We start from the raw sequence: 23,933 nt of genomic DNA on the forward strand, positions 1-23,933 counted from the left end.
ATAAAATCTAAGTTAATCATTTTTTAGTCCTCACCAAAGGACATGCTTAGAGAGAGGAAAGGAGAGAGGGGAGGGAGAGAGATCAATGTGAGAGAGAAACATCAATCAGTTGCCTTCCATACACACCCTGACTGAGGATTGAACCCGCAACCCCAGGTATGTGCCCTGACCAGGAATCAAACTGACAGCCTTTCTTGGTGTACGGGAAACAATCAACTGAGCCTCTCTGGCTGGGCAAATCCAAGTTAACTTTTAAAACGGAATTAAAGCTAAAACATGTGGACGAGCCTTGAAAACATTATGCTAAGTGAATTGAGCCAGACACAAAACAACAAGTACTGTATGATTTCATTTACATGAGTTATCTAGAATAGGAAAATTTTATACATAAGTATAATAGAAGCTCCCAGAGGCTGGGGGCAGGGTAGATGGGGAGTGATTATTTAACTGATAGAGTTTCTGTTTGGAATGATGAAAAAGTTCTAGAAATAGTGGTGATGGTTACATAACATTGTGAATATACTTAATGCCACTAGACTACACTTAAAAAATTATTAAAATAAATTATATGGCCCAGCTGGTGTGGCTCAGATGTTGAATGTCGACCTATGAGCCAGGAGGTCATGGTTTTATTACCGGTCAGGACACTTCCCTGGGTTGTAGGCTTGATCCCCAATGTGGGGCGTGCAGGAGGCAGCCAATCAATGATTCTCTCATCATTGATGTTTCTATCTATCTCTCCCTCTCCTTTCCTCTTTAAAATCAATAAAAATATGTTGTTTTTTAAGTAAATTATATGTTATGTGTATTTTACCACAATGGGGGGGAAAGGATTAAAGCACAAGGCCATGAGAGAATTTCAGACTACCATAACTGAGGAATGTTCTATAGAACACTGACCAGTATTCTTCAAAACGAGTCCTGAAAGACACAGAAAGATTAAGAAATTTCACAGATTTGAGGAGACTACGCAGACATGACAACTAAATGCAATGCGGGATTCTGGGCTGGATGCTGGCACAGGAAAAGCACATCAGTGGAAAAACTGATGAAATCTAAATGCGTTCTGTACTTTGGTTAATAGCATTGTACCACGATTAATTTTTAGTTTTGATACATGCTCTATGGTGAGATGTTAACACAGAGGGAAACTGGGTGAAGAATGTTCAGGAATTCTTTGGACTATTTTTGCAACTCTTCTAAGTTTAAAATTATCTCAGAATTTAAAAAATAAAATTTAACAGTTAAAAGAAACTCACCAGGCCAATGCTATGTATTCAAAGGAAGAAATGAGCCAAGTTTGGTCAAAGTCCCTTGGGCCACTGAGAACCAGCTTCCTCAGCGAACCGAGACAGCACGCCAAGGCAGCGAGTGGCTTCCTGAGAGCCAGTCGGGACTAAGTAGGGGCTGGGAATTGCAAAATGAGTTTTTATGAAATTACCAAGAAATTGACCAACCAAAGCCAGAGAGAATTAACTCAAGTTTTGTCTACAACCAGGATTCTTACACTTTTTGGTTTCAGAAACCCTTTGTACTATTAAAAATGATTGAGCCCCCCAAAAACTTTTGCTTATATAGACTGTATCCATTAATTAATACATTAGAAATTAATATGAGGAAAGATTTAAATATGTACCCATTAATTTAAGAGAACATTCATAAACCCATTACAGGTAAACCTGAGTTTGTTTTTTTAATACAGGGAGCTTATTTTTTTTAAATATATTTTTATTTATTTCAGAGAGGAAGGAAGAAGGAGAGAGAGATAGAAACATCAATGATGAGAGAGAATCACTGATTTGCTGCCTCCTGCACACCCCCTACTGGGGAATGAGCCTGTAACCCAGGCATGTGCCCCTGACCAGAATCAAACCTGGGACCCTTCAGTCCACAGGCCAACACTCTATCCACTGAGCCAAACCAGCTAGGGCCTGAGTTACTTACTTTTAATGAAAAAACTATATTTTCCAAACCACAACTTCACACACACCAAAGGAAGTGCCTGAGGAACTGACCTTATAATGCAATCAAAAACACAATGCCAGACCAAATATCTAAAAAACCAAATATCAACAAACAAAACAAACAAAAACAAAGAGATAAAATTAACGGAATATGATTTTTTTATGTTGTATGAAATGTCAAAGAAAAAAGAGAGAAAAAGTGGGAAATTTTGACCAAAAAAAAAGAGAGAAAAATTAAAAGTAGAAGAATAAAGAGAAAATAAGAAAAAGAAACTCAAGAATAAAGAAAAAAGAGAGGAGCAGGGTAGCTCAGCTGGTTATAGCATAGTCCCAATACACCAAGGTTGCAGGTACGATACCTGTCAGGGCACATATACAACCAATGAATGCATAAATAAGTGGAACAACAAACTGATGTCTCTCTCTCTCTCTCTCTCTCTCTCTCTCTCTCTCTCTCTCCCCCTTCCTCCCCCTCTCTATAAAAAAAAAAATCAATAATTTTTTTGAGAGAGGGAAAAGAAACAAACCAACCACAGATAAAGCAACAAACTCCTTATGAGGCCAGTTATATGTACTAAAAGAAGGACATTAATTTGGTTCAGTCTCTCAGGCTTAAGCAGAGATTATATGGGGGCTGGTAATTATAAACTAGAGCTCTTTACGAAGCCATCACAAGTAACCAACCCAAGAGGGACCATCAACTCGGGTTTTGTCTACAACAGAGGAATCTCACTTTTTAGTCTCAAAATAACCTATAACCAAATAACCTATTCTTTTTTTTTTTTTAAATATATTTTATTGATTTTTTACAGAGAGGAAGGGAGGAGATAGAGAGTTAGAAACATCGATGAGAGAGAAACATCGATCAGCTGCCTCCTGCACATCCCCTACTGGGGATATGCCCGCAACCCAGGTACATGCCCTTGACCGGAATCGAACCTGGGACCTTTCAGTCCGCAGGCCGACGCTCTATCCACTGAGCCAAACCGGTTTCGGCCCAAATAACCTATTCTTAATGAAGAAACTGTATTATTTAAAAGAAAATAAGCCTGAGACTGTTTGGCTCAGTGGATAGAGTGTCAGTCAGCCTGGGGACTGAAGGGTCCCGGGTTCAATTCCGGTCCAGGACACATGCCCGGGTTGCAGGCTCGATCCCCAGTGAGGGGCGTGCAGAAGGCAGCCAATCAATGATTCTCTCTCATCATTGATGTTTTTCTCTCTCTTTCCCTCTCCCTTCCTCTCTGGAATCAATAAAAATATATCATAAAAAATAAAATTAAATTCATGACAGGAGTTGCATTGTTTTACTTTCTTGTAGATCTCTTTAATGTCTGGATTAATGAAAGAGAACCAACTTCTCACATCTGCTTCTGCATTCAATGTGTTTCAAAATGTTGTTTTGGTTCAAAGATATGAAGAAAATCTCACTTCACACAGACCTGTAGCTGGAAAATGGAGTTTCACAGCCATTCAGATACTGCAGATTTTTTTTTATATTAGACCAAAACTCACCAAGTGGTCTTTTTTGTTTGTTTTATCCTCACCCGACAATATGTTTATTGATTTCAGAGAGAAAGGAAGGGAGAGAGAAACAATGATAGGTCGCCTCCTGTAGGCGCCCCACCTAGAAACTGAACCTGAAACCTAGGTATGAGCCCGGACCATGATTTGAACCCCCAAACTTTTTGGTATACAAGACGACGCTTTGACCAAGCCAGCCATCCAGCCGGGGCAGCAAGTGGTCGTTTTTAAAGGCCAGTGGCAATGTACAATCTGAAATTTTATCAGTGAACCTTTTGTGTACTTTTACATTAAATCCACCGGTCATCTTGCACTCTGAATGGCTCTTTTATCCACTGGCAATTTGGAAAATATTCCTTCGTTGACTCATGCAGAATTTCCAAATATTGGCATTTCATACAACATCAAACGATCATATTCCATTAATTTTACCACTGATTTCATTTAAAAAGTCTCTGACAAATACAAATTTTCCAAAATTCTGATTTTCACTTGAAAACTTGAATTGTATCACCGGCAATGGTGACAGACTCACTTTGTTCAATTTCAAGAAAATGCATTTCATGAAATACTCAAATCTGAATAACTATAGTTGTCCATCAGTTGTTCTTTCAAGTAAAAATGATGACCCACGCAGCTGGTTGAGTTCCAACACACAAGTACATTTGCTCAAGCCAGTCATTGTACTACGGTGCACAGCAGCAGTGCTCCGAGGAGACTGCGTTTCTCACTCAGAATATTAAAGAAACCTTTGCTAGAGGATTGAGATTTCATCAAAATTAATAATGTTTAGTGCTTTATCCAGGACATTAAATGAAAATGGCTTTTTTAAAAAAAAACCACAAGTGTGTAGCAGGAACAAAGTCCATGACTCCGACCGCCAGGAGTTTGGTGCCACTGCCTGGGCATGTTATGTGCCAGCAGTCCTCTCTGCCATGGCCGCTGCGCCCACAGAGCAAATGGAAATGAAGTTGTTCTGGGAGAAACAATCAGAGTCAAAAAAATTATTCAGCCCTGGGCATATTTATCACCACTTGTGTCTGCTGCTGATCATTCGTATAAAAGTGTTTTTTGGCCCTGACCGGTTTGGCTCAGTGGATAGAGCATCAGCCTGCGGACTGAAGGGTCCCAGGTTCGGTTCCAGTCAAGGGCATGTACCTTGGTTGCGGGCACATCCCCAGTAGGGAGTGTGCAGGAGGCAGCTGATCGATGTTTCTAGCTCTCTATCCCTCTCTGTAAAAAAAACAATATATATATATATATATATATTTTTTTTTTAAAGTGTTTTTTGAAGTGTAGTTGATGCTGGTACAAGGTAAGCCATGTCTATAAAGGCGCTCACTTGTAAGATGAAAGTTAAATTCTATAAACAAAATATTAACTCAATCTTCATGTTTGCAGCTGAATCTTTAATTTGAGCAGTCACAGTCACAGATGAAATGGCACTGCCTTGAATTTTGCTAACTTTTCATCCAGTAGGCACACAGGAATGTCAGTTGTTCAAGACTTCATTGGTCTCTTAGCTACTGGGTGCAGTATCCCAGCCAAAGCAATGTGAGAACCTATCCTAAGAGGCTTCAGTGACTTTTTCATTTCTAGGTTGAAAAGCTGGAACAAGTTTTGGCTTTGAAAGAACTCATGGTGTGTACAGTTAAAATATTCAATTCCTTTTTCTCTAAACTTTGACTGATGGGTCTTGAACTGGCACTATAATACTACACAAAAAAGTGCTGTTGCGTAAGGCACAATAAGGTACATTAGTATCTATAAAGCTAAGAAGAAAACTTTTACTGTTTTAATTATTATTTTGCATTTCTTAGTTTTGCCCCGTCTCTTTGGAGTCATTCCTCCCTTTCACTTGTTTATACGTCCATTTCAGTAAATAGACATTTCAGCTATGTGTTGAGAAAGCAAGTCTTCTAATCTCCCTTTTTTTTTTAAAGGAGTGAATTTTTTTTAATATATATTTTATTGATTTTTCACAGAGAGGAAGGGAGAGGGACAGAGAGCTAGAAACATCAATGAGACAGAAACATCGATCAGCTGCCTCCTGCACACTCCCCACTGGGGATGTGCCCGCAACCAAGGTACATGCCCTTGACCGGAATCGAACCTGGGACCCCTGAGTCTGCAGGCTGACTCTCTATCCACTGAGCCAAACCGGTTAGGGCTAATCTCCCTTTTTAAGCCAACAATCCATCCTTAAATATAAGAGAAATATTATAAACTTTCTTCTAGAATTAAGCGCTAAAGTAACTTGAAAATAAAATTTTAAAAAATTACAAGTTTCCCCAAAAGTGAGCTGTACTTACTTCTGCTGTGTTTTCTCAAAGATGCTGGGAAAATACAGGGATTTCAAAATAATGATTTATTGAACAACTAGAGACCCAATGCATGAAATTCGTTCAAGAGTGGGCCTTCCGCCCTAACTGGTTTGGCTCAGGCATCTTGGTTGCGGGCATATTCCCAGTAAGGGGTGTGCAGGAGGCAGCTGATCGATGTTTCTCTCTCATTGATGTTTCTAACTCTCTATCCCTCTCTCCTCCTCTCTGTAAAAAATCAATAAAATATATTAAAAAAAAAAAAAAAAAAAAGAGTGGGCCTTCCTTCCCCTGGTCGCCGGCAGGCACCCGGGACCCGGGCTTCCCTCACACCCCTGGCTTTATCTGGAAGGACAGGAGAATGGAAGGACGTCCGGAAGGATGTCCAGCCTAATTAGCATATTACACTTTTATTATTATAGATTATTACAGATAATGAGATTTACAGAGATTATAGCAGACACAAGTAAAGAAAGTAAGAGCACAGAAGTACTGAGAACAAACAGATCATCACCGAAAACTTCCATATTTATACCTTAAGGCATTACCTTAAAAATTCTAGAAAACAAGAATACAGAAACACATGTTTCATTAGGCAAGAGTGATGATGTCAACACACATCATTCCGCCTCTGGAAACTCCAGTGTACACTGGTGAGAGAGGAAGAGTGAAGCAAATTGCAAAGACTGCATTGTAATAATGAAAATAAATTGTTTAAATTAATCCTCACCTGAAGATATTTTTTCCAATAATTTTTAGGAGAGTGGAAGGGAGAAGGGGGAGGGAGAGATGTGAGAGAGACACATAAATTTGCCTCCCACACACACCCTGACTGGGGCCAGGGATCGAACCTGCCACCCAGGTACCTGCCCGCAGCTTCACCGGGAATCGAACCTGTTAGCCTTAGGTCCGCAGGCAGATGCTCTAAGCACTGAGCAAACAGGAATGTCAGCTGTTCAAGACTTCATTGGTCTCTTAGCTCTTAGCCAAGGCTGTGCTACCAAAATTAACAAGTGCTTCCTCAGATTTCTCCCAAGACAGGGTCTAGATCAGGGGTGGGCAAACTTTTTGACTCGAGGGCCACAATGGGTTCTTAAACTGGACCGGAGGGCCGGAACAAAAGCATGGATGGGGTGTTTGTGCGAACTAATATAAATTCAAAGTAAACATCATTACATAAAAGGGTACGGTCTTTTTTTTTTTTTAGTTTTATTCATTACAAACGGGCAGGCTCCGGCCCGCTGCCCGCGGGCCGTAGTTTGCCCACGGCTGGTCTAGATTGTGGCAGTCCTAATAGGCAGAGGAAGCAGCTTAGACCCCGTCGTCGCCAGGGAAACTGGGATGCCGTCCCTAATAAGTTGTCAGGTTGCCAAGCCTGGCTTTACTGAGGTAGGTGGCTCCAGAGACATAAAAAGAAAATGTTTCTAAAGCAGTGAATCCTTAACTTTACAGAAATCAGAGGAATAGGAGAGTGAAAGGACTGGGTGGTGCTGGGATTCTATACATCAAGGAGATCTCAGACTATCAAAATTCCTCTCCTGAGCCAGGCCACAAAAGGGGCACAGAAACAGGTAAGGCAGAGTGGGACGTGGAGATGAAAACCTGAGACGGACAGTGATAATGAAGGAACGGAGTTCAAAGAAACCAAACAGGAAAAAGAAAAAAAAAGGGAAGTGAGACGAGTCAGCAAAGGGTCAAAAGGAAGAGGAAAAGACAGTGAAAGAAATACTCCCTGATGAGCCCTGAGGCGACGCTGTTGCCTTCCTCCCTGGCCACAGCTGCAACGTGAAAAAACTAAGCAACTTACTTGCTGTTCTGACAAGGCATTCGGGCTCCAGAAGAGCAAGATATGAAGATAAACAAGGAACTGAGACCAAACCTCAGCCCCAGATTCAAAGTCCACAAACTCACAGGAACAGCTGAGAAATGGCTGTGCCCTTCCAGGCATCACAAAGGGGAGGCTTTCTACTCACATCGGGGGAGCCAACAGAGGCACAAGAACCTGCCTTTGAAGGCCCCTCTGCTAATGAAAAAGGAACCTACAATCATTAGCTGCTAAGGTCCCACGTGGTCTTCAGGAAGAACAGGTAAATACTGCCCCTGAAGAAAGACAGTGACGTGACGAGAGGAGTCCCTGCACTTGGTGGCACCTCCTCCAACACTCAGAAAAGCCCGTGCTCTGGTGACTGTGGGTTTGGCTTTCCAGCCACTGATGAGGCTGCACAGTCACCACCACGACCAGTCACAGCACAGAAACATGGGCAGGCAGATGGTCGTGGGGTTTTTCCTTTAATCAATAAAATGGCATAATATTGATTCTTGAAAATAAATGAACTTTAAAAAAAGTGCTCTTAAAAGAACATAAAAAAAGGAACATAAACCTTTCCAATAGCATTCGATTTCTTTTAGATAGCTGATTGGTAATAATAATAATAATAAACTAAAAACAAACAGAAATACTATAAAAAGCACCTTTGGGACCCCAATGGCTAGAAGAGGCCAAATTCTTTTTTTTTCTTTTTTGTTATTTTTTTATTATTATTATTTCTCTCTTTTCTTTTTTTCTATCCCTCTGGCTATAACCTTGGGGCCAGAAGGGTATATAAAAAGTCACCTTAGGCCCAATTCTTTCAATCAATTGCAGAGAAATTCCAAGGGACCAGACCTAAAGTTGCGTGGTACTCAGAGAAAATCTACTGAGTTGCTCATTTAAACAGTGATGATGATTACATCCTGCCAGGATCTATTCTAAGTGCTTCATACTCACTAACTCTTTTAATAGCCACAACAACTACACCTAAAAGATAGGTACTATTATTATTCCTTTTTTGCAGAGAAGCAAGCAGGCCTAGAGCAATTAGGTAAGCCCAAGGTCACAGTAGAGGCTAACCCAAGATTCCAATACAGGGAATCAAGCCGCAGAGCCTGCTCTAACCACAACAAAACCACTCACTGAAGTCTCAACGTGCTGGGACCTCCTTTCAACTCTGCCATAAGCTCAACTCAACCAGAAGCTAAGCTAGACGGAGAGGGCCCACCGTGACTGGAGAACCAGTAATTCAAACTCTTGTGGGCAAAAACAAAGCAACAAGCACCAGTGCTGCCAACACTACCTGCGCAAACAGTGGAAGGAAGGTGGGGCAGTGACGGAGGGGAAGCCAGCCCACCCCCGAGTCTGAAGAAGATGGTGGGAAAGGGGGCCACCCTCCAAACAGGATTATCAGCAACCCAAACACACACCTCAGCAAAAGGCTGCGTGGGGGAAGCAATGAGCAGATCATCGCAGAGGCAACAGGAGCAGCCTGCCCACCAGGGCCAGGGCACAGCTGGCGCTGTTTGCAGGAGCCTCACTCATTCATTCCCAAGCTTTCAGAGTGGGGCGGCTTCTGCTTGTGAGAGACGGAAAACCTGCCGCGTTAGCAGCCCTGACGGTCACAGGAGCCTCGGAATCCTGCTCTGCCCTTTTCCTTCTGCTGTTCACGAAGTGCCAACATGTGACTGGTGGCTCCCACCTCCCCACAGGTACCTTCCCAAACTGTTCCCCTCCGCTGAGGGACCTGCTGCCAACGACCAAAAACCATCTCTCCCTTGTCCGCCCCCACAGGCCTGGACAGGCAGTCCGCTGCACTGAGGCAAGAGGTCTGGGGTCTCACTGGATTGAGCAGCCAGCCAGGAGTTAAGAGTCCACACTTCCTTCCAGATCAACAAATGGAGAGCCAATCACAGAGCCAGTCCCTCCCTCCTGGCCAGGCTGAGGGCCCTTTGCCAAGCTGTGAATTGCCAAGGGGCCCACGAAAAGGAGCTGTACCTTCGAGCTTCCCGTGGCAACACTGCCTGGAGGTGGATGGGTGCAGAGAAAGCCCGCGCACATGGAGCCTCAACTCAGAGAGCACGCAGTGTTAGGGGAGAGGGTGTTCACGGGCATCGTCCCAGCGCACGCCTCAATGAGCAGAGCCCCAGAGGAGACAGACCTGCGTATTGCCAACTTCCCAAAGAACACAGAGGAAAATAGGCCGAGGCTGCCCCAAACCAGCCTGACTGGTTCCACAGCAAAGCCTCTGGTCTGCTCTGCCTTCCTATGTGAAAAAGAAAAAGATGGCTTGGAGCCAGCCATTGAACACACTCACCCCTCCTCATCTCCTCGCCCCACCCCCACTGTCCCACAGGATCCATCTAGCCACCAATATCCGTGTCCATTTCACCCTCTCGCCTACCAAACCTTGTGATTACATAGCTTTGAAGTCTAAAATTAATTATTTGATTCAGAAAAAGAAATGCATGGAATAGGGGGAAATGAGTGCCAACCCAAAGATGGACATCTGTGGAAAGAATTCTCTACAGGGACCAAGAAACTTCAAACACGATAGACAAAAACAGACAATTCAGGTGAAGCGATCTAACCTACTTCTCCCCCAAAAGGAGGAGCAGGTCTAGCGGGCAAGAGAAGGATCTGGGATCCCTCCTCCTGAGAGAGAGCTGGAAACCAAGCCAGATTCTCTCTCGGTGGTGGTTCAGAATCAGATGTGCCTCTCAAAGTCTAAAAGACAGCAATCACATGCAGGAGTGTGGTGGGTAGTGAGTGACACTGTGCTCGGCGCTGGAACTCCCTGGGTTGACACGGGGACAGAGGGCCTCTTCCCAGGCCAGAAGCGGGAGAGAGTGGTTTCCTCCCCCACAAGGATTGTAAAGGCTGACTCTTCCCTTTGCTGAGACAGAGGGGAAAATGCACAGATAACACTTCAGTGACTCACTCGTGTTTGATGAAGGCTGGGAGAAAGGCTGGAGAATCCAAGCTTCAAGTGCAAAATGTACAAATGCTGGAATCTCCCCCCGAGAGAAGAAAGCTCAGGCGCCTAACTGGTTTGTCATTTTGCTGAACTTCCGCGCAAGGAGGAAGGGCCATGTTTAAACTCCACCCACCCTGTCCACATCCCTCTCAATTTGTATTTTGACAGGAAAGTGACAAACCGGGCAGCACCACCACAGCTAACAGAAAATGAAACCCTTCCCACAGCTCCTCTCAACGCAGAGGATTGGTGCCACCGTCTACAGCTGACCCATGCAGAGAGCGGAGGGACTGCCTCACCGGGCGGTCTCGGGGAAGGAAGGACAGCCACCCTCCCCGCCCTTTCCATTTGCTGAGGTTACTGCATCCCAGGCTGCTAATGGGCTTCAAAGAGCCGCGAGGGGGAGTCCATTTAGTAGAGACACAATCATCAGGCCAAAGGTGGCGCCCAGCCCCCATCCTGCTTGTAGATAATGGGCCACAAAGTCTGAAGCGTGGCTGCACTCTAGGCATAAAATATTCATTCCAGACGACTAATATATATATGTAGGAAGTCATGGAAGCTCCTGGGGGGCAGAAACGCCAGCCAGGTGGCTAAGTGCTCAGTGAGAGAGTTCATGAAGGCATGGGTTGGTCCTGGTCAAATGCCTACTGAGCATTAGGCTGTTCGGTCCACAGGGAAAGCAGTCTAGTCTGAGCAGCTTTTGATTCTCAAGAGATCTAACCAGGCAAATCTCTCAGGCAAACAGATTCTCAGTCTCTTCTTACCTCAGAGGCATCAACTCTACTTAAGACATTTACCCTGAAAAAAATCATGGGCCCAATCTTTGGTCGCCATTGGAAAGATTCAGTACACCTCTGCAAACCTGATTTTAAGCAGGCCAAGGTGCAATGATTGCCTTCTATCCATCTGCTTAGCTACTTCCCAAAATCCACAGGTCACAGAGAAATTATGAGAACTTACTAGTCGTTACCTTTACTGGGTTCAAAGGTTATGGTATGGCACTTCTATGAACTCCAGGGGCTCGAAAGCCCGTGCTCTAAGAACACCTGATTTCTAGGCCAACCAGAAAATGAGAATCTATGGTCTGACATTACCCACACCCCTAACTCGAAAGCAGCACATTAAGGAGTCCCTGGCCAGAGTCACAGAGCAGAGGTCAGAGCCAGCACCCGGAGCGCAGTGCTGCACAACTCGCTGGGCACGCCGTGAAACGAGGTCTAACTGGGCTCGCTACGAGATGACACTGGGACCAATTGCTCACTGCGACATTCTGCCAGAACCAAGCCTGGGATCCAGGCGATGTGTGTGTCTGAAGTGGCTCCGTCGGTCTTTTCGGGACCTTACGTTAGATTTGCTTTCTTCACCCAGACCTCCCAATTCCTCTTCCCAGAACTGGGAGAATGAACAGTGTCCCTCCCTCCCCAGAAGAGTGACAGTGCCACCCGCCCTTGCCCCCTGCAGCAGAAGTTGGGTGGGCGGTGGAAGGCTCCTCAGCCAGCGGGGGAGCCATGCAGCCCTTCCACAGGTGGAACAGAAAGCTCTGGGCGGCCGCAGGTGAACTCTGGAAGTTGGACCCCTCTCCACACTGGCTACTGCTGCTGCTGCTGGCTGGGAAGACAGTCATCTTGCTGATTGCTTTCACCACTGCCAGGCCTTCAGGCCAGAGGAGCCATTTGGAAAAGTGAACAGAAAGCTCAGCTCACAGACTAAGAATCCCTCAAACTACCAGCCCAGGTCACAACCCTCCTGCAAAAGGAAGAAGAGTCTATGGCTGTGAAAAAGCACATCCGAAATCAGGTGTCACAACAACCATGCTAAGGACAGGGCTTGGCTTTCTTTTATCTCCTACTTTCACTATTAGAAGCAGCGTTGACAGCAAACAGGCAATCTTCCTACAATGCAAGGTTTGTTTTTCTGCTTTAACATCTTCTCAGTGTGTGTGTGTTTATGTGTGTTTAAGTCAGATGTGATCAAAGAGCTCCAGGAAACATCAGCCACATGTTTTAAAGACGGGGAGAGGGAGAGCAAGAGACTGGAACTTGAGGACAACCAGTGGAGTCTGTTTACCTATTTCCTGGTGAAGCCAGTTTAAATCATTTAAATCTAAATAAGGTGACAGAGGACCTTTGGGGGGAAGAAATCAGCCCAACCAAATGCCTTGCTCTTTGCTTTTTGCCTCCTAGCCTTCGGCTTATTGCAGCGCCCGAGCTCCCACGGCTACTTGAGCTAGAACTGCAACAGGACCAGGAGCGCTTCCTTGCTCTCCCGCGTGGCACGAATTCTTCTAAAGGAGCCCAGTGCTTCCAACACCTTCGGTCTTGTGACCAAAGGAGCTGCGACATGTCTTCTTTCTTGTTTAAAAAAATACAGGCACCTGCCTGTGGCAGGTGTATCCAAGGTTTTCCAAAGTCTGTGCTTTTAATAGGATGAGACTTAATCTCGAGTTGATAGTAAGACTGGCTACCATGAGAAGCTATGAAGAGGTTCGGGAGAACCTAAGGCCATAAGGAATAGGAACGGGATGAGTGACTGGTAATGTGGAACAGAATGACAATGTGTGCAGCCACTGCTCTGGACAGGTTATCAAAGAGCAGCTCACATTCCCAAACGGCGCACTGATTGCTGCTATCATAAAATCAACGGGAGTTCCTACTATGCGCTCAGCATGTACGGAGGAGAAGAATTAACACACACATCACGAGAAAAAGACCATGGCAAGGATACATTTACATTTTGTAAACAGCACGAAGAAACCACACTGAGGCAGCCAGGTACTCCATGTCGCAGGACACAATGCCCCCCACAGCCTCCCTGAGAGCAGGCACTCCATCGCCACTCCCCAAATGCCTGAGGGTGCCAGTCAGGCACTTGGCCTCCTCCTACCAGCTCATAATCAACAGCCTGGGAAAGTTCTCTGGTTAAGCAGGGTTTACCTGCTACACCAAAGATTGAGATAGGAAAAGGATGGAAGAGGCAACTCCAAGAGGGCCGAGAAAAAGTGGTTCCCACAGGAGAGAAAGAGCAGGCCAGCGACAGACTGTGACAAGCAGACCACACTCCCGCTTCCAAAGACCTCCGTCCCATGCAAAACCAGCTGCCAAACCAGCGATGAAATGGAAGTCATCCACCCCTCTCTCTCCACCTCAGTCATAAAAGGGTCAACCACGGCGCAGGAAAACTCAGTCCAGACCTCTTCCTGAGTGCCTGGCTGCCAGGTGACCGGGAGTGAGGGGGTAACAAGAGAAAAATGTAGGAAGGATGAAAAGAGGGAATATTTTTCGGAGGAAGATGTTAACATGCAAGAAAATATAGCAAGGGTGCCAATGGGCTAGGGAAAGAAGGGACCAAGAGGAAACCGTAAAGGTTGGAATGAGGCAGAAGGATGCAAAAAGCACTGCGGCCCCAGGGGACAAGGGCTCCTTTTTCAAGTGGAGTTTTTCTGAAAGTCCCGTAAAAAGAAGGTGTGACAGGTAGGGAACACTCCACAGAGCAGTCAGCAAGGGACACTAGAGATGGTGGAAGAGAGGGGAGGGGTGGAAAGCGGACGCTCTCAGCTTGGAGGTGAGATGACACAGAAGAGCTAAGGCCTGGGTGATAAACCACAGCGCTGATTGTCAGGATGCCCCCGTGCAAAATGCCTGCAGGGGAAGCCACGGTGACTAGTCAGTAGGAAGGGAGAGGACAGGAGCGTATGTGGGCAAAGAAGTATGTGCAGGCAGGAGACTAATATGGAGAGGGAAGCAATCCTGATTTAGAGGCACCGCAAGGAAGAGGGGGTGAGAGCAGAGACACGGGAAGGCAACAAGCAAGGAGAAAAGCACCACGAAAAGTGACAGATCCAGGAGGGAAGCGACAGGCAGGCATCACGGTCTGTGCTGCAGCGTGAGAGGGAAAGGCCAGGGCAGTGATGAAGCCGGGCGGGGAAAAGAACTGAGCAACAGGTTGTGCTCCCGGGGTGGGCTGCCATAGCAGCATCGTTCCCCGGCCAGGGAGAGGCCAGGCAGGCGGGCAAAGCACTCGCAGTGAGAAACGGGGGGCCTGGCGATTGAAAAGCCAAACCCCAGGGGAAAGAGAGCATGAGGGATCCAAAGACTGAAGGGAGCGAGGACTGGAACCCCAAAGACAACCTGTGGGAAAAGTATGCGCATGACAGCTGTAGGGGAAACGCGGAAGCAACACATGCCAGCGCGAGGCAGGCACCGGGGAGCTGCTGGAGAAAAGAAGGGAAAGTGATGAGCAAAGAGTAGGCGAACGATTTGGAAAGGTGATGAGGGTGGAGCTGGTGGGTTGCAAGCAAGAGGGAGAGCACGATTTGGAGCAGGAAGAAGCAGGGTAAAAAAAAAAAAAACGAAACAAAACAAAACTGGGGAACTGGACGGGGGAAAGGGGCCGAGAACACATTCCGGGGCAAGGACCCTGAGGGGGACAACCGGGGGCTGGGAGGACCGGTGCGGGCGGAGGGGAAACCAGGCTAGAGAGGCAGAGGAAGAGGTGGACCACGACCTGGAGCAAATCGCGGGGTGCTATCCGCTGAGCAGAGGGTGGCTGCTGCAAGCGTGGGTGGAGGAAGACCAGAAGGGCCCCTGAGAAAAAAAGGGAAGAGAAGAGGAAGCTGGGGAGGTAACACGGAAGAGCGCAGCAGGGCGGCGAGGGGGCACGGGGGGTCAGCAGAAAGACAAGTGTGCAGCCTGCAGCCCGGAGGAGGTGGGTCCCAGGACAGGACTCGGAGGGGGATGTGCGGGGCCGAAAGACAGATGACAGGGCAGCTGGAGCTTGCAGGCTGGCAGCCGGGGCACGAGGAGAGCAGAGGAGGGAGAAGGCTCTGCAAGGTGCAGGGGCCCAGCCGAGAATGCCGGCAGCCCTCGGAGCTCCTTACCTGCTCCGTGTCCCTCTCGTTCAGCGTGGGTAGGGGGGTCCGGGCGCTGGACATGGCGCCGGTATCTCAGGGGAGGGAACCGAGAAGCTTGAAGGGAGGGAAGGGAAGGCGCGGAGCCCGGCCGGGCGGGGCTTCTCACAGCAGAGGCACCCGCCGCATGGGCCCCGGCCGGGGGTGCGGGGAGGCCGGGCAGCCGTTCACGCCAGCCCGGGGATGCGCCGCTCGGGCTAGGCCGCGCCGGCTCCGAGCGGCTCCGGACCGCACCCCCCCGACCCCCGGCTGGGCTGTGCCGCCTTTCGGCCGGGCCGCGCCGCTCCGCCTACTCTCTGCCGCCGCAGTCGGCCGCCTGCCTCGCTCCTCCCCTGCCCTCAGCGGCACTGCTCCGCGCCCGGCACACAGGCAGCCGCCGCCGGACCTGCTGCTCCCAACATGGCCGCCGCCACCGCCGGCCCTCGGCTCTTTCCGCCGGCAGCAGCCGGAAACATCCGAAGCGGCCTGCAACGGGAGGGCGGCTTGCCTCCTTCTCCCGGCCGCCGACTACGGGTGAATTCCGGAAACACCGAAGAAGGCAACCCCCGGGGACGCGCGCGCCTCCTCGATCCCGAAGACCGAGCTTCGGCTCTGTTTTCGGAAATCCACGAAGCGACTCCAGGTGCTCTGGCCACGCCCACAGGCCTTCCCCCGCCCACTTCAGCCGGCTCTCGGCAGTTTCCGGAAACACCCGAAGCCGTTCCGCGTGCGGAGACCCGGCCACGCCCCCGCCCCGCCCCGCAGCCGGCGGCGGCGGCCGGCGGCCATTTCCGGCAACACCCGAGGCCCGGCGAGTCCCGGGTCATTCCCTCGAGTGGCACCGAGTCTAACTCTTCGCTTCTTTCCGTCAGTTTTCGGGTATTTTCAAACCTTGAACGGGGAGCGTGGAACTCCTGTGCGTGCTATTATTTGACTAAATAGAAAATAAGGCTGTGAGGCGTCCCTGCGATTCTAAAGCAACTTCCCCTCCGCATGCCCGCTTGTTGTAGGTGAGCTCCTAAAATCCATTTCGTTTGTCACCCAACCTGTCAATATGTCGATCAGCTGTCAAATACAGCATTATTCCATTACCTGTCTACCTACCCTTTGTCACCTACCATCTTCTGTCGCGGCTTCTCGTCAAGGTCCCTGACAAGCACCGGGTCTGCGTCCTTGGCTCCCGGCTGTGAAAGGCTGCAGAGGTCGCCCCAGCCCCGCATGCCAGCCCCAACCCCGCAGAGTGAATATGCTGTGTGATCTTGGAAAAAGTCACATAATGTGTCTGAGTTTAGCCTCCTCGACGTCCCTCTATTGAAAGAATCACATTCTAAATAACAGCTTTGAATTCCAGTTACCTCCCCCCCCCCCCGCAATAAAAGTCTTTAAATTGTTCAAAATAGCACAAAACAACATCACACTATAGTCATATGGTCATGCCAGCTACCTTTTCATTTATTTTTAAAGTACTAGTTATTTTTTAAGTATATTTTTTATTGATTTCAGAGAGGAAGGGAGAGGAAGAGATAGAAACATCAACGATGAATCATTGATCATTGATTGTCTGCCTCCTGCACGCCCCCTGCTGGGATCAAGCAGGAAACCCAGGCATGTGCCTTGACCAGGAATCAAACTGCGACCTCCTGGTTCATAGATCGATGCTCAACCAGAGCCACACCACTGGGCGCCAGTTACCTTTTTAAGTACTCCTGCAAAGCAAGATAAGAAAGACATGCTCATCTTAATTCACATTTCAGTTCTAAGACAAAGAAACTCAAGGAAAAGAATATAGAACCTGATTGAAAGTGAGAATTCCGCTGGATGGTGCAAAGAATGGGTCACTGGAGAAGTTCCTTTCCTTCCTGGGACTCATTTTCCCCATCAATAAAGCGAGGTGATTGGATTCATGGACTCTGAGGCCTTGCTCACCTTTGGAGAGCCCCTGACTCTAACAGGAAGTCTGTGTGGCAACCGGGACCCACTCTTCCCTTTCCCCTAGATCAGTGGTTCTCAACCTTCCTAATGCGGCGACCCTTTAGTACAGTTCCTCATGTTGTGGTGACCCCCAACCATAAAATTATTTTCGTTGCTACTTCATAACTGTAATTTTGCTACTGTTATGAATCATAATGTAAATATCTGATACGCAGGATGTATTTTCATTGTTACAAATTGAACATAATTAAAGCATAGTGATGAATCACAAAAACAATATGTAATTATATATGTGTTTTCCGATGGTCTTAGGCGACCCCTGTGAAAGGGTCGTTCGACCCCCAAAGGGGTCACGACCCACAGGTTGAGAACCGCTGCCCTAGACTGTCTCCCCAGGGCGAGGCAGTAGGCTAGCGGCTCGTCTGACTCCTCTGGCTCTAAGCTGCCCCCACCCCTAGTACTCCAGACATGTTAGAACTTGCCCCCCTTTCCCTGGGCTCAGCAGCAGCTTAAGGTGGGCAGAAGCCAGAACCCCCACAGGAGCCAGGTTCAACCAACAAATTCCCAAAGTGCAGGAGCATGCCAGCCCAGGGTTGTGGGGGGCGGGGAGTGCTGGCTGGAATGCTGACCCTTGACTTCCAACACCCAGCTACAGTATCTTGAGCAGAGCCCTTGGTCAAGTCAACCAGAGAAAGGGGCAGCGAGGCAGCTGCAATGAGAGGATGGTATGAAAATACTTCCTAAAGCAGCAGCTACCATCTCCAGTCTCAGTAAGTGCACCTGATTCCAGGACACTTCCCCATGCCCCACCCCAGCTCCATCCAGGCACCCAGCCATTGCGGGAGAAGTTGGGAAAGAAATGCAGAGGAGTGGAGGGAGAGAAACAGGAAGAGGTGAGAATAGAGGCTATTCCACCCGTCACTGCCCCCCACCACCCAAATTCATCTTGAAAAATCTGTGAGAATGATCTGCCCTCTGGTGGCCAGAGGGAGTGGCACTGCCAGTGTCTGGAAAGAAGGGAAAAGAGGAAGGGGTTGGAGGAGCAAAGGTAGGTAGGTTTCAGAAGTCTTCCCTGGCCCATGCTCTTGCCTAAGGACACTCTACTTCCTCCATGCTTCTGGACACACCAGCTCCCAACCCTGTCCTCCGCCCCTCAGCCCTCCTTACCCCATCCCGCCTGTCCCCTCTTCTTCCTCACTCTCCACACAAGGATGCCTAATTGGTCTCCCTGCCTAGACTCCCTCCAACCTGCCCCACCAGACATGCCAGAACAATCTTCCTAAAGTCCAGCTCCAATGACAGGTCTGTCCTGCTGGAGGCTCTCACCGGCTCCCTCATGGGACAGGCAGGCTGGCTTCATGGGCCTAAAGCCTGTGCAGCCACCCAAAGCCCTGCTCTGAGAAGGGCCTTGAGCTTGATTTAATACTCAACTCTGCTGTCATTCTGACATCTTCCCAAGGGGGCCCTGCGTTTTCATGTGCACTGTGCCCCATAAGTTCTGTAGCTGGTCCTGGCAGTAGGAGAAGCCTGTACCTGCATCTACTAGTCAAGCTTTGCACAGTCTGGCCTCAACTTAGCTTGCTAATATCCTCTCCAACTAGGTTTCACCGGTTGACATCTCCCCCCAGCTCCTGCCCTGCCGCCAAGCTCTCCCACCTCCATGCTTTTGTTCAGGCTGATCAGTTGCCCGTCACCTACCTCAACTTCCAGGTGTACTACGAGATCCAGTTCAGGTATTATCTTCTCAAATCCCTGAGCCCACCTACTTCCCCTCAAAGATTAATTCTACATCACCACGCATTTATCACTCTCTAATTTGCCAATTCATTCATCCCCAAATCTCTACTGAGCACCTACTGTGTGCAAGGCATTGTTCTAGGCTCTTCAGGTATAAATAAGTAATGATCTCCGATCTCTGCTATTAGGGAACTTACATCTCAATGGTGGGGGCGGGGGGAGGGGGGTGGAGATAGACAACAAACATAATAGAAAGAATTAAATGCCATGGGGAAAATAGAGCTAGCTATAAGGGGGATCCGAATTGCAGGGCGAGGTGGGTGGAAAAGGAGTTGCAGTACTAAGGTGGCCAATGTAGGCCTCACTGAGAAGGTGACACTTGAGCAACGACTTGAAAGAGGAAAGGGAGTGAGCTCTGCAGATATTGGGGAAGAACATTCCAGAAAGAGGTGACAGCCAGAGCAAAGGCCCTGGGGCAGGAGCAGGCCTGGCTACTTAAACAATAAGGAGGCTGCCCGGGCAGGCGTGGCTCAGTGGTTGAGCGTTGATCTATGAACCAGGAAGTCACGGTTCGATTCCCGATTTCCGGTCAGGGCACATGCCCGGGGTGCAGGCTGGGTCCCCAGTGTGGGGCAAGAGGCAGCTGATCAATGATTCTCTCTCATCATTGATGTGTCTATCTCTCTCTCCCTTTCCCTTCCTCTCTGAAATCAATAAAAAGATATTTTAATAAAGAAAGGAAGAATAAGGAGGCCAGGGAGCCAGGGGGAGAGCAGTAGGAGAAGAGGGCAGAAAGGCTATGTGGAGCCAGGCCGGTGCCACGGCTGTGGATTCCCTGGGAGTGAGATGATCTGACTGGCTGCTCGGCTGAAAACAGGTGAAGGGGCAGGAGTGCAGGAAGGAGGCTGTCGTGATAAATCAAGTGAGAGAGGACAGGGGCTTAGAGAAGGCAGCAGCAGAGGAAGTGGTCGGATTTGAGGTATACAGGGGTGGGCAAAAGTAGGTTTACAGTGTGGGTACACGGAACACAGAATTTATTCTTGTATTACTACTTTTTTAAAAAAAATATATTGTATTGATTTTTTACAGAGAGGAAGGGAGAGAGATAGAGAGTTAGAAACATCGATGAGAGAGAAACATCGATCAGCCGCCTCCTACACATCTCCTACTGGGGATGTGCCCGCAACCCAGGTACATGCCCTTGACCGGAATCGAACCTAGGACCTTTCAGTCCGCAGGCCGACGCTCTATCCACTGAGCCAAACCGGTTTCGGCGTATTACTACTTTTTAAATAAATTTATTTTTAAGACATTTTTATTGATTTCAGAGAGAAAGGGAGAGGGAGAGATAGAAACATCAATGATGAGAGGGAATCATTGATCGACTGCCTCCTGCACGCCCCTCACTGGGGATCGAGCCCACAGCCCGGGCATGTGCCCTGACCAGGAATTGAACCGTGACCTCCTGGTTCATAGGTTGACATGCAACCACTGAGCCACGCCGGCCGGGCTATTTATTAATTATCGTATTATTTTTCATACAAACAACATCGGGCCAGTGCTCCAGGGCAGCCGTGGCGCCCACTGGAACCGGAGAAGACAAAGGCATGGGATTCCGGCCCCAGCAGGCCCAAGAGGCCTTCGAGTAGCAACCCCTCTGGGCGCGGGCAGGGAGGAAAGCAGTAAAGGGAGGCAAGAGTGCTGGAGTGGGAGACACCCTCATTCTCACGCCTCTGCAACATGGCAGCTCTCCTCAACCCGCCCAGCCATGGAGCCGGAGGGCAGGCTCGCACTGGGCAGGCCACGCTGGAGGATGGGGAGTGGTCCAGAAACTGTCACAGAGGGCAAGGCCCGCTCCTGCCCTCTCACCCCTGGGAGTCCCTCCCATCCTGCAGAGCCGGACCCCACTGTTCTCGGTGTCTCTGACTTTCCATCACGCGCTTTGCCACTATTGCCACGTTCCATATTGAATTTAGAACATTTTAGAGATGTTAGCGTGTGAACAAAGTGTGCACCTCAGAAGCGATGAGCTAGAAATGTTTGTGATCGGTGCCCCCTGTCCGACCACCACCGACAGCCAGGACGTGAGCTACACAAGGACAGGGACTGCCGTCTCGGCCCCTTTCCTGGCTTTGCCGACCCGCGTTGAGAGCTGTGTACGGTGTGGACATTATGGCAGGGACAGTAAGCAGGGGGCACTGCTATTACTCAATCTGCTAATAAGGAAAGCAAAGCCGAGAGAAGCCCAGTCCCTTGCCAGGGGAGTGGGCACTGGGCAATCAGCCCGGAGCGGCGGCGTGTGGGCAGAGGGCCAACACCCGGACTTCTCAGCCCGCTGCACCTCAGCCGCTTTGCTCGAAGCCGCCTCACCTCTGTCACCGTCATCTTCCCATCCCTTAATAGGGACAGTGGACGCACCGGCCGCATGGGGCTGAGCTGCGAGGCTACAACGAGTTAATACAGTAGACACGCTCAGACAGGAGGATGGAGGCCCACTTTGTGTGGGCTGCTGTGATTATCAGCACACTCCAGCCAGGCTGCGGGCCCTCACGTTTCTCGGCTCCATCCTCCCCATTTCCCGGAAGGACAACAGTGGATCAGAAGTCAGAGGGCCCGTTCTGTCCCAGCTCTGTCACGAATGGGTCACGTGAGCCATTAGGTAACTCTCTCTGCCTGCAGGGTCCTGGGCCCCTTGTCTGTTCAATGAGGGGGAGCTGAACCTTTTGCTCCCTGGGGTCTTCTAGAATGCTATAGACAGAATGTGTGCCCCCCGCCCCCACTAAAATTCGTATGTTGAAATCCTAACCCCCACGGTGACGGTATTAGAAGGCGGGGCATTTGGCAGGTGATTAGGCCATAGGGTTCCATGTGCCCCAATGGGCATAATGGGGTTCGTGCCCTTAGAAAAGCAATTTCACCCTGGCCGGTTCGGCTCAGCGGATAGAGCGTCGGTTGCAGACTGAGGGGTCCCGGGTTCAATTCCGGTCAAGGGCACATGCCCAGGTTGTGGGCTGGGTCCCTGGTGGGGGCGTGCAGGAGGTAGCCAATCAATGATTCTCTCTCATCATGGATGTTTCTGTCTCTCCCTCCCTCTCCCTTCCTCTTTGAAATCAATAAAAATGTATATTTTTTTAAAAAAAGAAAAAGCCATTTCACAGAGCTCCCTTGCTCCTTCCACCGTGTGAGGACGCAGCGAGAAGACTGCCTTCTATAAACCAGGAAGAGGGCCCTGGCCAGACCCGAACCTGCCAGCGCTTCCATCTTGGACCTCCCAGCCTCCGGAACAGTGAGAAGTACAGGTCTGTTGTTTGTAAGCCACGGGTCTATGGAATTTTGTGGCAGCAGCCGAATGGGCCAAGACACTGTCCCAAACCCTAACCCAGCAACAACACTCGTCTTGCCCTTCCTCACCCATGACCTGGACTCGCGCCTGGCACGGAGGGGACGGCACCCCTGCCAGCCTGGCTCACGTGTTTTCTGCAGAAGAAAGGTCCGGCTGCTCCCAGCGGCCACCGCAGACCAACCTGTGGGAGGGGGAGGGGCGCCAGGCAGGGAGGGCACCTTCACAGTCTGTTTTCCTGGGAGGAGGTGCCCTTCAGACCAAGCCACACCCCCACACGGGTCACTGCCTGGGGGTTCTGCCTCCTCCATGGCTGAGAAGGCCGAATATCCCGGATGGGGGGCCAGGCTGGTTTTGGCAGAGGCCCTGTGAGAAGCAAAGGAGAAAGCAGATGTGGGCAGTTTTCATGGGGCGCAGAGGGGTACCCAAAGCAAACGACCTGGGGCCTGCGGGAGCAGGGGGACGGGACTGGATGGAGTAACTTGGTGAAAACGGACTTTCCCAGGGAATTGTAACACCTTCGGGATCATCAGTTTACTCTAGGAAGCTGGGTTCCCGTTTTAGCGCGTGCTGCGTTTAATGTAACTGGTTAAAAATGGAGGGTTTTTTTTGTTTGTTTGTTTCAAGTGAGTGCTCTTTCCAGAGGAAAACGATGTTTTTGGTTTGAAGGTAAGAAAGAGGGGGTGACACTGAATCTGATGCCAAGGACATGCAAAGGGCCGCCAGGAAGGCCTGGCAGGAGAGGGAACGGCCCAGGCCCAGGGAGCGGGAAGAGCCCAGCCCTCAGGGAGTTCCCATGTGGGGGAGGCCGGCAGACCAGCCCTCAGCAGCCTCAGGCTCGGAGTTGGTACCAGCTGGTGTCCAGGGCTCTCCCTGGCTTCCTGGAGGAGGTGGGCAGGCCGGCAGGCCAGATGATTGGCCCACGTACCCGGAGCCCGAGGTAGCCCCGGAAGCCGGCAGGCAGGGGCATCGCTGCTCTCCTGGAGGACGGTGTCTAGGTCTCCAGCCCCGAGGAGTGCAGGGACATTTTCTGGTTCCCAGCGGGGTCCCTGGCGCCTCCAACAATGTCTGACACGAAGGCAGGGTGCTTGTGAGCCCCTGGGGAACAAAGCCCCAGGGTTCTGGCCTCCTGTCCCCTCCCCCCCCCCCCCAACTCCCTTTCCCTATTTAGCTGCATGGCTCCGTGGAAGCGCTCAACCCCACACCGCATCCCCCAAGGAGGGACATGCAAACCCTATCGGGTACGCAATCAGCCAGAACCAGAACAGGACATTCTGTCTACAGACCACAGTGTTGTGTGTTTTTTTAAATTTCTTTTCTTTCTTTTTTTAATATATTTTATTGATTTTTTACAGAGAGGAACGGAGAGAGATAGAGAGTTAGAAACATCAGTGAGAGAGAAACATCGATGAGCTGCCTCCTGCACATCTCCTACTGGGGATG

At 49.4% G+C, this 23,933-nt stretch overlaps 1 protein-coding gene across 11 annotated transcripts in view; it reads right to left on the reverse strand.

Annotated features, from left to right (window-relative positions):
* MARK2 (microtubule affinity regulating kinase 2) overlaps window positions 1-16,113 on the reverse strand; it is a 57,493-nt gene extending 41,380 nt beyond the window's left edge. For 2 of the 11 annotated variants that reach the window (XM_059710303.1, XM_059710299.1), the window contains exon 1: window positions 15,473-16,028. In XM_059710303.1, the coding sequence (XP_059566286.1) occupies window positions 15,473-15,526 (54 nt within the window). In that variant the 5' untranslated portion in view covers window positions 15,527-16,028. Of the gene's footprint in view, window positions 1-15,472 lie in introns of all 11 variants that reach the window. The other 9 variants (XM_059710312.1, XM_059710302.1, XM_059710304.1 and 6 more) reach the window with 9 other exon arrangements.
* Between the last annotated feature and the right edge of the window lie 7,820 nt (window positions 16,114-23,933).

The sequence above is a fragment of the Myotis daubentonii genome, chromosome 9 (assembly GCF_963259705.1).
Source record: "Myotis daubentonii chromosome 9, mMyoDau2.1, whole genome shotgun sequence".
NCBI classification, from domain to species: Eukaryota; Metazoa; Chordata; class Mammalia; order Chiroptera; family Vespertilionidae; genus Myotis; species Myotis daubentonii.